The 14,883-nt window shown below is 49.3% G+C and overlaps 1 protein-coding gene across 1 annotated transcript in view; it reads right to left on the bottom strand.

Annotated features, from left to right (window-relative positions):
* STK24 (serine/threonine kinase 24) overlaps positions 1-14,883 on the bottom strand; it is a 94,744-nt gene that overhangs the window by 17,176 nt on the left and 62,685 nt on the right. The window contains exons 3-5 of the mRNA XM_068984214.1: positions 7,442-7,498; positions 804-912; positions 325-482 (exon numbers count right to left, since the gene is read on the bottom strand). Of these exons, the coding sequence (XP_068840315.1) occupies positions 325-482; positions 804-912; positions 7,442-7,498 (324 nt within the window). The remainder of the gene's footprint in view (positions 1-324; positions 483-803; positions 913-7,441; positions 7,499-14,883) is intronic.

Consider the following 14,883-nt stretch of genomic DNA (forward strand, 5'->3'; position numbering starts at 1 on the left):
CTTTCTGCCCTGGTCCCTGAAATACTGCTCAGCCTCCTGTCTGAGGCCCTCTGCCCTCACCCACTCCTCGGGCTCCACCTGCACCCCCGGCCCTTCTCCACAGGCCTGCGCCCTACAGGCCTCTGCCCCTGCACGCCCCCTGCCCCGTCAGACACTGTCAGCAGTGGGGACTGGACACGTAAAAGGGGCTGAATGAGGCGGCAAGAGAACCCTGTTTCTAACCGAGGCGCCCGCTTCACCCCAACAGGATGCGCAGGGAGGCTGGAGCCCAGGAGGGACGCCCCCGCTCTCCGCAGACCCCGCAAGCCCAGGTGCCAGCCTCACCTTTGAGTCGTAGGCTGACTGCTTGATGACCTCGGGCGCCATCCAGAAAGGAGTGCCCACGAAGGTGTTTCTCTTTATCTGGGTGTCTGTCAGCTGGCCCGCCACTCCAAAGTCCGCCAGCTTCACCTCCCCGTGTTCAGAGAGCAGGACGTTGGCAGCTGCAAAATAAAACCGAAGACGCCCTGACATTGGCAGCTGGACACTTCCATCCACTCCCCTGCAAACAGGTTTGTGTGCCCCCCAGAGTCATCAGATTTCGACAAAAGCAGACAGTGGGTAAGACCCCCTCAAAGCCCCACACCCATCCCAGGTGAGACCCCCTCAGAGTCCCCACCCGCTCAGGCACATCGAAGGCACCCTCCACGTGCCCACAGAACCACTTCCCTTGAGAAGAGAGGCACGGTTAAAATGCTACAACAAACCTTTCTTTCTATCTGCCTTAGGGATTTCAAAGGACCATAAACAGGATGCTTTCTTACCTTTAATATCTCTGTGAATTTTCTTCTCTGAATGCAAATAATCAAGTCCTTTCAGTATTTCTCTTAATATAGTAGCAATCTGGGTTTCATCTAAAGGGCCAGGTTCTAACTAACAAGAAAAAAAAGATTAAGGTTACTTAAACGATTTGATGAACAAGTATGAGATGACAGGACAGAGTCAATGTTAAATGAACAAGAATAATCAAGATTGAAATCTTCATTTCAAAACAGAGATTTGGCCCACACAGTTAAAACCTATGTAAAAGGAATCCCCCTCCTAGCCAAAAAAATAAAAATAAAAACAAAAAGAACCAGAGAAAACGACTTCGCTGAATGAATTAAAGTGAGGCCAATGATAAAGGCGGTCACCTCGCCAAGCCTGCAGCCCGAGCGAGGAGGGAGGTCAGGCCAGAAAGCCAAAGCTGGCACCTCACAAGGCTTGCCAGGGAGGGGACCAGGCGGTCTGGCTCTGTCCTAACACAGGCCACGGGTATCAGAACACAAGCTGTCACGAAAAGGCCTGGGAGCTGACAGATATCCAAGGCTACCCTTGCACCAGAATTTTTTATTAATAAATCTAAATTTTAAACCTTGAGGGAAAGAAAGCAGAAAGATAAAATCCGTCACGATGGAATTTTTTTTGTTATGTAGTATGACATGTATTTCAAATCCTAAAAGATGATGCTGTGAAAGTGCTGCACTCAATATGCCAGCAAATTTGGAAAACTCAGCAGTGGCCACAGGACTGGAAAAGGTCAGTTTTCATTCCAATCCCAAAGAAAGGTAATGCCAAAGAATGCTCAAACTACCACACAATTGCACTCATCTCACACGCTAGTAAAGTAATGCTCAACATTCTCCAAGCCAGGCTTCAGCAATACGTGAACTGTGAACTTCCAGATGCTCGAGCTGGTTTTAGAAAAGGCAGAGGAACCAGAGATGAAATTGCCAACATCCGCTGGATCATGGAAAAAGCAAGAGAGTTCCAGAAAAACATCTATTTCTGCTTTATTGACTATGCCAAAGCCTTTGACTGTGTGCATCACAATAAACTGTGGAAAATTCTGAAAGAGAAGGGAATCCCAGACCACCTAACCTGCCTCTTGAGAAACCTGTATGCAGGTCAGGAAGCAACAGTCAGAACCGGACATGGAACAACAGACTGGTTCCAAATAGGAGAAGGAGTACAGGAAGGCTATATATTGTCACCCTGCTTATTTAACTTTTATACAAAGTACATCATGAGAAATGCTGGGCTGGAAGAAGCACAAGCTGGAGTCAAGATTACCGGGAGAAATATCAATAACCTCAGCTATGCAGATGACACCACCCTTATGGCAGAAAGTGAATAGGAACTAAAGAGCCTCTTGATGAAAGTGAAACAGGAGAGTGAAAAAGTTGGGCTTACCGCTCAACATTCAGAAAACTAAGATCACGGCATCCGGTCCCATCACTTCATGGGAAATAGATGGGGAAACAGTGGAAACAGTGTCAGACTTTATTTTGGGGGGCTCCAAAATCACCGCAGATGGTGACTGCAGCCATGAAATTAAAAGCTGCTTACTCAACTTGGAAGAAAAGTTATGACCAACCTAGACAGCATATTAAAAAGCAGAGACTTCAGTCAACAAAGTTCCGTCTGGTCAAAGCTATGGTTTTCCCAGTGGTCATGTATGGATGTGAGATTGGACTATAAAGAAAGCTGAGTGCAGGAGAATTGATGCTTTTGAACTGTGGTGTTGGAGAAAACTCTTGAGAGTCCCTTGGACTGCAAGGAGATCCAACCAGTCCATCCTAAAGGAGATCAGTCCTGGGTATTCATTGGAAGGACTGATGTTGAAGCTGAAACTCCAATATTTTGGCCACCTGATGCGAAGAGCTGACTCATTTGAAAAGACCCTGATGTTGGGAAAGATTAAAGGCAGGAGGAGAAGGGGACGACAGAAGATGAGATGGTTGGATGGTATCACCGACTCAATGGACATGAGTTTGGGTGGACTCCAGGAGTTGGTGATGGACAGGGAGGCCTGGTGTGCTGCAGTTCATGGGGTCGCAAAGTCGGATACAACTAAGCTACTGAATTGAACTGATGACATGTGAACACACACAGGGGGTTTCATGGTGGCTCAGTGGTAAAGAATCCACCTGCCAATGCAGGAGACACAGGTTCGATCCCTGGGTGGGAAGGTCCCCTGGCGGAGGAAACGACAACCCACTCCACCATTCCTACCAAGAAAATCCCACGGACAGGAGCCTGGTGGCCTACAGGGTCCTGCCTGCCGTCACCACAGACCAGGACGGTTCACTACACACCTCAATCTGCAGAACCGAATTCCCCCCCCCCACCCCGAGTTATCTGACTTGGAGTATTGTTCTCAAGGAAGACACTGACTGCTCCGAAGCACACAAGTCTGGAAGCTCCGCCTTCACGTCTAGTTCTGAGTTCGTAGATTGTGGGAATTTTGATACTCGAGATACTCAAGATGAAGAAAAATGCACTTTTCTCATACCCGGGGGCAAAAGAGGAAGGAGGCGGAGGAGCTGGCAGCTGTGCCCTCCACCAGCACAGAGCGCAGAAGGCTCACCCCGACGGCCACACCGCTGTCCCCGTGCAGGGCTTCCATCTCCTCCGCCAGCACGGTCACCCGGGAGGACAGCCCGCAACATCTGGCTGGACCCCCTCCCTCCCACAATCAAGTGTCCGGAAAGGAACGGCATGGCAGCCTGGAGTCCTCAGCCACGGGAGGTAAGAGCTGAAACCTCTCCCCTGGGCCATTTGAGAGCTGGCTCTCTGACTGATGCGTGGATGGTTATGCCCTTTTAGGTCTGGCCCAGACCTCACCCACCAGTGATTCACAGTCAGGGTGGGGAGAGAAAGACTATTTACAGAGCAGGGAGGTCCTTCGAGGGTAGAAATTCACTGTAAAGGGCGTCCAGTTGTTCCCTGGAGCACAGAGCTGCTCAATTCGTGGGGACTCGCCTTCTCCACCACTAACAACACGTTTCCAAGCAGTCTCTTCAGTTAAGAGGACTGTGGAACTCTCCCAATAATCTCTATAAAACAAAGACTCGGGGGGCGGGGGGAAGGATGGAGACTGCTCCTCATCTCTAAGAAAGAAAGTGGAGTCGCTCAGTCGTGTCCGACTCTTTGCGACCCCATGGACTATAGCCTGCCAGGTTCCTCTGTCCATGGGATTTCCCAGGCAAGAATACTGGAGTGGACTGCCATGTCCTTCTCCAGGAGATCTTCCCAACCCAGGGACTGAACCTGGGTCTCCCGCATTGTAGGCAGGCGCTTTACCGTCTGAGCCGCCAAGGAAGTCGCTCCTTGTCTCTGGGTGACCGACCACTAATCCCTCTCCCAAGTCTGTCATCCCTCCCTCCTCTTACGAGACCCTCAGCCTGCAGGCGGCCACGCAACTACGGACCACGTCTGCTGGCCTCTGCGGCCGCCAAGTCTGGCCATATGGCCAAGCTCTCACCAAAGGAATATGAGCAGAAGAGCCCCTTCCTAGTCCTAGTCTTGGCTTTGAAACACTGGCTGCCAGAGAGGACAAGGACTTACCACCACAGGAAGTCACCCACAGCAGCAGGGCCCTGACGACCACGTGGCCTGAAGGCCAGTGAGCCCACGTGCGGGAGAGAACTGAATTTCCCATCTGCTGTGAGACACTGTTTGGGGCGGCCACCACAGCAGCTTGCCCTAAACATTAATGAATATGTCAATCATGTCTCTGCCTGCTTGAATGACGGTTTATGCAGCCTTGCTCTTGCTGTGTGTGCACTTAGTCCTATCTGATTCTTTGTGACCCCATGGACTGTAGGCCCTCCAGGCTCCTCTGTCCGTGGGATTTTTCCCTGCAAGAATACCGGAGTGGGTTGCCATTTCCTTCTCCAGGGGATCTTCCCGAACCACGGATCGAATCGCGTCTTCTGCACTGGCACTTCTTGGCCACTGCGCAACCTGGGAAGCCCCCGTACCTAGTCCAGTTGCTTCATGGAGCCCAGTTCCTTCTTAATTAGATTCCTCAGATTCTGCTGTAACGTTGACATCTTGTGATCACTGAAAAATCTCTCCGTGTCAGACCCTCTGTTGCTAATCCTCATTCCCCTTCTCCCAACTAACCTCACACTACTTTCCTTTCCTTGTAACACTTCCCCACATGCAGTATAATCCACTGTCTGCCTCCACTCGGAACCTCAACTCCAGATAAAAAGAAAGGAAAAGGAAGTGTTAGCTATGTAACACACTCAAAGGTAATCTTGGGTGAAGGAAGGCGCTGTCTTCCTGCCCCAGGCTAAGGTGTCCTCGAGACTAATGTCTTACAGCCTCAGTAAAAAGGCATGATGTCTAAAATGCAGAGTGAGAAAGGCCATCGGGCCTGTGGCGTTAGGTTAGAGCAACTCCGGTGCGTGAAGACGAAGTCATGTCTCTAAAGCGAGGAGAGCGCCAGTGAGACCGTTCTGCTCCAGGAAACAGCAGAGCTGCCCTAACAAGACACGGTCATCTCCCCCCCGACGGGCCTCATGTACGGGCCTACATGTACTTTGGCCACTCCAAAGACACACACACACGTGTCAGCACCGTGTCCCTTAACACAGATGCTAGATAAAGCAAGGTGGAATTTTTCAAAGAAATGTCCCAAACCCGTTTATTCAACTACCGTCATATGCACCCATATTTCAGCTTTTTAAATCTTGTATAAACACTTAATAGACTCTCTCAAAATAATCCTAATAGTCTTCAACATTCAAAACATAAATAAATAATTCTTGTATCTCATTATTATTAAAGTGCATCTTCTTTGAGGACTGGAGTCAGGACAGCAAAAGGGAAGAAAAAAAAAAAGGTAAGAGATTAAGAGAGAAATGACAAAGAGGGCTTTGCAGCTGGTCACAACAATGTGCAAAGCTCAGCGACATTTGCTAGCTGGGACACCTAATTTCTGAGTGTTTGTTTCCTCAACTAAAATAAGATGATTTGGGGACATTCAAAAAGGGTGCCTGGAGCCACTGATGTAAGAGGGCGGATGGCTCTTTGCTGGGACTCACACCACATGGAATTTTATCTAATAAGAGGAGAATTCTACGCTGCCTTGCAAACTGTCATGTCCACTATTTCAGACTTCAACTCAAAAATCCAAAGAAAGTTACCACTAAATAAATTCAATTATGGTGGCATCTGTAAGTGAAGTTGCTCAGTCGTGTCTGACTCCTTGCGACCCCGTGGACTATAGCCTACCAGGCTCCTCCGTCCATGGGATTCTCCAGGCAAGAATGCTGGAGTGGGTTGCCATTTTCTTCTCCAATGGTGGCATTAGGAATGAATAAATAAAGCATCTAGAGACTAGAACTGCTGCTCTGAAGAGCTCAGCGTTGGGAAAGCATCTCCACAAATAACTTCACACATGCCACAAATGAAATTCACTTAAGATAATAGTAAATCTAATTATACAAAATGAGGCAATTTTCTACATTTCTGTAGTAGTTCTCAAGAGTAAAAAAGCAAGCTCTTTGTGTGATACATATATTTATGGAAAAGCAAAGCGAGTCGCAAAGTGTATCCAGCTGTTTTGTCACTTTTCCATTTAAATACAATTGTTGAGACTGTGCTAAATTTTTTCTTGAAATTTCCTTTCAAACTCTATTTTGACCAATTGCTTTTATGGTTTATAACATTATGTGATTTCTTTTTTTAAACTTCGGTACAGAGCCTTTTATAATACACACAGATTTAGAGGTTTACCTTCCCCCACAGTCAGGGATAAAAGATTGCTGATTACGCTGATTTCACTGCATGACCATGTGGGGGTGAGATGTCGGGGGCTAAACAGCCATGTGAGATCTTTTAAAAATCTTTGTTTTGCATATACTGTGTTTCAAGGATGACCCAAGTAATGCTTATGATCTGCTGGTGATCTCTGAGCATCTCACCTGAGGCCAACATGTAATCATGTTTTACCATGAGAAATGAATCGCAGACTATGACTCTGAGGTCATCCTACACTGAGCTGCCACTACCGTGTACAGGGGCCAGGCAGCTGGGTCCAGGCCAGGTAGGAGACACCGCCACTGGCAGGGGTCGGCTCCCTCAGAAACACATTGCGGGCACAGCAAGGCCCCTCGGCATGTGCACCCAGGAAACATGTGCATTCACACGTGGCCTGACCACCGCTCCCACATGTGACGCTGTGCCTGCCTCTTACCCCTGAAACCAAATTTTAATTTTTTTTCCAAATTTTAATTTTTAAAAGTTCTAGTGAATTATAAATGAAAACGCTCCACGCAAGTTTTAGAAGTGAAGTTACCATCTGCAACGGGAAACAATGATGGTGTCTGAATGCCACAAAACTTCAAACCAGTTTTAGAAAATTAGAAACTGTTCTGAGGTCAGACTGAGCAGGCAACATGTTTTGTGGCTGCATGGAATGAATTCACTGGTTTCCCACGATACAGCAAAAACTGGCTTCACAAGGGAACCTCTACTTTTCAGCATCATGTCAGGAGCAGAAATACCTATTATAAGCAGTATTTTGGCCCTTTTTTCATGCAACTGAAGAGGGAGACAGAAATGTAAACAGAACCATCTTTACAACCAAGACCACTGCTGCATGTTCAATATCCAACGCGATACTTACAAGGTCCAGTGCAGAGCCCCCGCCAAGATATTCCATTATTATCCACAATTTAGTGTCCTGCAAAGACCAAAAAAAAAAAAAGTATGAAAATTACTTACCAAAAAAAAAAAAGGCAGAAATACTTTAAATAACCTAAAGGTATTTTCCACTGTGGTTCTGGAACTGGAAAATTTCATAAATACGTAACAGCAAGCAAGGCACGTGCAAGTGAGAGCTGTGTGGGAAAACCTGGAGTGTCAGAGGGGCCCTGCACCAGACCCCCTGCACCCAGTTCCACACCTGCCGCACCAGGGCCTCAAGGGGGGGCACCTTGTTTTCACACAAGGTCAGCTGGTGACCCTCTGGCACAGGAGGGTCGGCGGGAGGGGGGTGGGGGGATGGGGGAGGGGGAGGGAATCGGCCCTCAGGGCCAGGCCAGGCCAGCAGCAGCCACTCAGGTCCGGCCCTGGGGGTGAGCCAGGAGGCGCCCGGAGCGCAGCACCGGGGACAGGCCACCTCCCTCCGGCCTGCCGCTCTGAGACGCATGGGTGGGGCAGGTGGCTCGGCTGGCGCGGCCCATCACCCAGGAAGGCCGCGTGCCCTCCTTGGAGATCTCCAGGCGGAGGGCAATGGGCGGCGTGCTCCCCGTCTTCCAGCCTTCTCCCCAGCCTCTGTGTCTTGTGTCTCTTCCTTCCATCCCTTCTGAAGCACCATGGCTTCCCAGGTTCTTTTCAAGCGAAAGTCCCAAAGTGCTTCTCCCCTGAAAGCCAACGTGCTTGGCCCTGAGGGCTGCAGGCTCCATCAGGATTTCTCATCCTGGGCAGCACTGACATTTGTGGCGGGATCACCTCTGTCCAGGGACCACCCTGTGCCTGAGACAGTGTTGAGGGGCATCCCTGGCCTCCGACCACTAGAGGCCAGCAGCGCACTCCCAGTCCTGAAGCCCAGACACGGCCAGGGTCTTCTGGGGGCCAAAGTCGCCCCCGCTGAACTGCATGAACTGCACAATCGATGTCCATCAGCCTCAAGTGTTAACCGCACACCAGTGCTGACCGACAACTCCCTCTTGCCCTTGGCTAAGCCAGCTTACACCGGGCAGCCTCCGAGCTGGGTGCCAGTCACCAACTCACTGTGAGACAGCCAGGTTGAGTGCGTGGGCCAGAAAAAGATGGCAATAATAAACCTCACGGTTCATCTGATAATAAAAGGAGATCATGAATGTGAAAGCACTTTACAAAGCTCAGGGAACTAAACAAGCCAAGAGCAATTAGCCTCTGCCACGGCGTCACCCTGAAGCGCCTCAGAATAACCTGATAAAACCAAAGCAGTCCAATCACCAAGGCCAAATAGTATTTCCCTGCATGGGGATTTCTGAGCCAAATAAAATCTGGAACACTGATTCATACACATTCTATGGTAGAATGAAAAAATAATTACTGCCCCACAAGCCTTGAGGCCAGAGTGCTTGAGAAGGAGGTCTGCTCAAGGTACACAGGACCTGTTTTGGGAACCAAACTGGCGACCAGGTGACCCAGCACAGTCACAATCCAGCTATGCACTCAGTGCCCTCATAAAACCTCCCGCATGAGTGACTTGCGGGAGCACTCCAAGAAAAGTAAGTAAGAGTTCTAAAAATAAGAATGATCTTAATCAGAATATTTCATTTTTTAAAAAATGACCTCAAACCACGTCAATTATGAATGACGTTCTAAGTTCCTCATAAGGGAAAGAAAGTATTTATTTATAAATAACGTCAGGACTGAACATTTTAAAGGTACCCAAGTGTTCCCGGGTGGCGCTAGTGGTAAAGAACCCACCTGCCAGTGCAGGAGATGGAAGGGATGTGGGTTCCATCCCTGGGTCGGAAAGATCCCCTGGAGTAGAAAACGGCTTACCCACTCCAGTATCCTTGCCTGGAGAGCCCCATGGACAGAGGAGTCTGGAGGGCTACAGTCCTTGGGGCCGCAAGGAGTCGGACATGACTTAAGCGACTTGGCACACGCACACACAGTTTATGGAGTGGGAAGTTTCCGTCTCACCCCTGGCCCTTGGCTGCACAGCCTCCACATCCAACTTTGCATCACGTTTTCTGTAACTTCAGAGACTGTCTTCTGCAGATACCTATGAACCCTTCCTCCACTTCTATCCAAACATAACACTCTATGCAATGTTGTGGGCTAAGTCGCTCAGTAGGGTCTTAGTGGCTCTTAGCAACCCATGACTGTTGCCCCACAGGCTCCTCTGTCCATGGGGATTCTCCAGGCCAGAATACTAGAGGGGGTTGCCATGCCCTCCTCCAGGGGACCTTCCCAACCCAGGGATCAAACCCAGGTCTCCCACATTGCAGGCGGGATTTTTTTTTTTTTTTTTTTTACCATCTGAGCCACTGTTCTATACCTTACTTCTCCTCATAGCACTCTATACCTGTCCATAAAGGAATCTTTTTTTTTTGGTAGCCATAAACAACCCACACCCTGCTGACAATGTTATTACCATTCTTTTGCTATCATGAGCCAGCTGTCAATTGAAGAACCTCCCACAGGTAACACTTTAGGAGTTCCTGGATGCTGAGTCAAAGGAATTCACTTGAATTTAAACAGATAATGACAGATGATTCTTCAAAGAGGTCAGCTCAGTTTCATCCTGCCTCCAACAATGTATGGGTGCTAATTTTTCCCCTTGCTTCGTCAACACACTCTATCCCTTAACCAGTGTCATGGAACTTAGGAGCTGAATTGTAGTCCCCCTCCGAAAGTCATACGCTGAAGTCCCAACCTTGAGGACCGCGAAATGTGACTGTGTTTGGAGACAAGGTCTTCATGAAGAGGTGAAAGGTAAAGTCAAGTCATAAAGGTGGGCCTTGTCCAAAGTGACTGGTGTCCTCCTAAGGAGATATTAGGACCCAGGCTCACAGAGGGGCAACCACAAGATGGCGCAGGGAGAAGGAAGACGGTACCTCCCAGCCCAGGAGAGAAGCCTCGGAGGACACTGGGGACTTGAGTCTGAGTCACGTGTGTTTTCTTTTTTGTAAGCCCATTATATCCTTTATCTGCTTTTCTGTTGACCTAGTATTAGAGAAAGCAGCTAGCTCCCTGTAACATGAGCCACAAACACAGCAATGTCCTCATCTGTCTTGATTTTGCTTTCGGCAATTTTCGCTTGCGGAGATTAATTTACTGTGGACACGATGTCTACGATGATACCACTGACAGGCAAACTTGCCCTGTGCCGTCTGGAGTTGGTGACTGAAAGCTGGCACTCCCCACATTCACAGACATGCAGACGACGGGAAGGTTAAAACACGGTAAATGAGAAAAGGGGCAGATTCGGTGGCGTTAACAGGGATTACATTTTACAGCATGAATTCGGAAATGAAGTAAGTTCTGCTTGTGCATCTGTGCTGCAAGGAAAGGCTGGGCTCAGGAGGTCTCAACAGTGCAGGAGGTCTCAGTAAACCAGCGAATGGTTTATAAAGCAAAGGTGCCTTCTGCAAAGATCCCGGGCGTGAATGCAGAGCTCCCAGCCCAGGCTCGGATCTGCCTCTGGCCCTCACCAGCTCCACGACCCAGAGAGCAAGCTTGCAGCCATGTTCGGCATCCCGTCTGCTCCGGGGACGGAAGGACGGCCACCTCAGGGGCGAGCCCTGCACACCACAGTGCCCGTGAACTTGAGCTGTTACGACCACACGGTCTTTACAGTGTCCCCTGTTTGAACCCAGGTCCACCGGGAGGCTTGTGAAACTAGGAGGCAAGACACTGGTTTCGAAGCCAAACCCCTACCCTGTTTTACAGTCAAACCAATGCCCTGACGATCACAGCACCTTCCAACTGTACTCCAGACACAAGAACCCCATCCCTGACCTCAACAAAAGCTGGTTTAATTGTTCCTCTCCTCCACAGACGTCAGCATTCCTCAGTGACTCAGACACCTGCCATACACACAGTGTCGTGGCTCTGACAGGGCCCAGGCTCTTTTCCTAAATGAATCACTTTTCATGACAGAAAAGTCGCCAAGTAAGTACCACCAGGCAGCCTGTGGTGGGACAAAATGCTGTGGGCGCTCAGAGGAGGGGCCCGTCTGATCAATGGCCGACACCACGGAAGTAATAGCGAGAGAAGGAAATGAGAAAACCAACGGCCAACAGGTGCCTGAAGAAGTATTCAACACCACTAACGACTGCTGCTGTTGCTGCTAAGTCGCTTCAGTCGTGTCCAACTCTGTGCGACCCCCTAGACGGCAGCCCCCCAGACTCCCCCGTCCCTGGGATTCTCCTGGAAAGAACACGGGAGTGGGCTGCCATTTCCTTCTCCAATGCATGAAAGTGAAAAGTGAAAGCGAAGTCGCTCAGTAGTATCCGACTCTTCGCGACCCCATGGACTGCAGCCCACCAGGCTCCCGTCCCTGGGATTTTCCAGGCAAGAGTACTGGAGTGGGGTGCCATTGCCTTCTCCCCACTAATGACTAGGGAAAGGCAAATCAAACAACTGCAATGAGGTATCACCTCACACGGGTCAAAATGGCCATCATTAAAAAGACAGCAAATGCTGGAGGGGATGTACAGAAAGGGGAACCCTCCTGGAAACTGCTGGTGGGAATGTTAAGCTGGTACAGTCACTACAGGGAAGAGAATGGCGGTGCCTTAGAAAACTGAAGAGTTTCCATATGACCCGGCAATCCCACTCTTGCCATACATCCAGACAAAACTATCATTCAAAAAGGTAATACACCCCCTGCATTCACAGCGGCGCTATTGACAAAGGCCAAGGCATGGAAGCAACCCAAAGGTCCATCGACAGATGAACGGCTAAAGAAGGCGTGGCTCGCACAGACGATGGAATACCACTCGGCCGTGAAAAAGAATGAAATAATGCCATTTGCAGCCACGTGGATGGACCTGGAGATGAGCACACGGAGTAAAGGCAGGCAGGCAGAGAAAGGCAAGTATCAAATGATATCACTCATATGTGCAGTCAAGTGAAAAAAAAAAAAAACTATACAAAGAAACTTATCTACAGAACCGGAACAGACTCACAGACACAGAAAATATGTATCCAGGTCATCAGCCTCTTACATCTGACAGAACTGCATACCTGGCCGAGTGCAGGGCGGGGAGGCAACTGGGACTCAACCCCAGACTTAATGCTGAGTCAGACACCGAAACAGCAAGAACCACAGGAACCAACAGCGCAGACGCTAAGCAACCGCTAAGGGACGCCAGCGAGGGAGACATGTTCTAGCGTAACTGCTCTTAACCCCTTTCCTTTCAGAAAGCAACCAACTCTAATCCGACTGCCTGAGAAGGACCTCGATTTACGTAATGTGTGCCTGGGACTTGCGGCATTCCCACGCCCCGCTCCCCTGAGCCAAGAAGCAGAACTTTTGCCCTAATGTCCTGCAGTAAATTGGAAAGGACACGGAGCCGTCCCCCAGATGCTCTTCTCGGGGTTCATGTCGGGAGAGTCTCTCTCCTGGAAGAGGCTGCATTCTAACTGCGTGCTGTGTGTGTGTGTGAGTCTCAGTAATTAAGTCTCCCCAGACGGGTACTGAGATATTCTGCACTTTGGCATCAACACAAATCTGGCACAACGCAGTAAAAGATGTGTTAATGCGACGTTTCTGTGCTGAATGCTGGTAGAAACTAAGATGGATAAAAGCACTCTGCCTAAAGATCCTTACAGGGTCTCAAGGAAATAAAACTCACAACCTAAATCTGACAAACAAAACAACAGGGAGCATGGAAGCAGTGCCCGGGGAGGGTGAAAGAGGAGGACTCCCCCTCCCCCGTCCCCCTCCTCCTCATCCACGAGCAAACATAACAGTCAGTGGGCATAAACTGCCAAGTCAAACAAGTCTGCCATAATCATGATAAGCTAAAAATGGACTCTTCCTAAAAGTGAAGTGTTTCTAATAATTACAAGAGTATCCTTCTGCCAGGCAAAGATTTTCGTATCATTGCACATCATATCCAAAATCACTGCAGATGGTGACTCTGACCATGAAATTAAAAGATGCCTGCTCCTTGGAAGAAAAGCTATGACAAACCTAGACAGTGTATTAAAAAGTAGAGACATTACTTTGCAGAGAGAGATCCATACAGTCTAAGCTATGGTTTTTCCAGTAGTCACGTATGGATGTGAGAGTTGGACCATAAAGAAGGCTGAGTGCCAAAGAATTGATGCTCTCCAACTGTGGTGTTGGAGAAGACTCTTGAGAGTCCCGTGGACTGCAAGGAGATCCAACCAGTCCATCCTAAAGGAAATCAGTCCTGAGTATTCATTGGAAGGACTGATGCTACAGCTGAAGCTCCAACACTCTGGCCACATGACGTGAAAAGCCGATTCAGTGGAAGAAACCCTGATGCTGGGAAAGATTGAGGGCAGGAGGAGAAGGGGGCAACAGAGGATTGAATGGCATCACCAACTCAATGGACCTAAGTGTGAGCAATGGTGAAGGACAGGGAAGCCTGGCGTGCTGCAGTCCATGTTGTCACAAAGAGTTGGACACGACTGAATGGCTGAATGATGACAACACAGCAAACATCAGAAATATCTGTGAGAAAACCATAAACCCCAAAGAAGTGATTGCTAGGGTGCAGAATTAATTCTCTGATAAAGGTCCAGCCCAAAGATGGGACAAGACTGAGCCTGAGGGTGAACACAGCAGAGAAAGAAGACTTTACTGTGGTTTGCAAATTGAAGAGGAGCCGAAAGTGTTAAGACAATTTATGGAATTAGGATATTCACGAATAACAGATGCTATTATTTCAAATGCACAGGTGGCGAATTCTCTTATGTATTTATACTTCTATTTCCATCCTGGAGGGTATTCACCACACCCCAACAGTAAACCGCTTCCGAAGGAAGGGACTTCTCAGTGTGCTGTCTGTTCAGAGCTGGGTTGTGCTGAGGAGACGTTTCTGCCACCCAAATTCTTGCTCCTCTTCCTCCACACCTCCCAGCCACCTCACGCGCTTTTACCTTCTGCACAGCTCTATTAACAGTCAGACAGACGCAGGTACCCGATTTACAGTCAGTTTGTTCACGATGGGCGGCTGGACCCAGTCAAGCTGTGCACGCATCAGACGTGCAACCCCTTCCCGGGGCGCAGACCCAAGGTCCCTGACGAGACCGGTGGTTCTGGTCCCCCACACCCAACTGTGACATCAGCTACCACCTCCCCCAGCTCCACTGCTGCCTTGGCCAGAAGACCCCATCGCGGCATTCATACAAATACCATATAGCTCTGTACACACTGCTCCGTACAGATGCCCAGAGAGCAGCCACGCTAAGTGCCCCAGTCCAGCAACTGGCAAACTGCGGTCAGTCAGCTATGACCGCCACATCGCGCGGCTCCCGGACAGGGTTCGATAAGAGGGCCTGGTCCGAGCACTCCACGTCTGCATTCTGATGTCCTTATTCACCCAAACACCTTAAAGTCCCGCTTTTGCTGTGTGACAGTGGGTG

Source organism: Capricornis sumatraensis, chromosome 12 (assembly GCF_032405125.1).
Source record: "Capricornis sumatraensis isolate serow.1 chromosome 12, serow.2, whole genome shotgun sequence".
Taxonomy (NCBI): domain Eukaryota; kingdom Metazoa; phylum Chordata; class Mammalia; order Artiodactyla; family Bovidae; genus Capricornis; species Capricornis sumatraensis.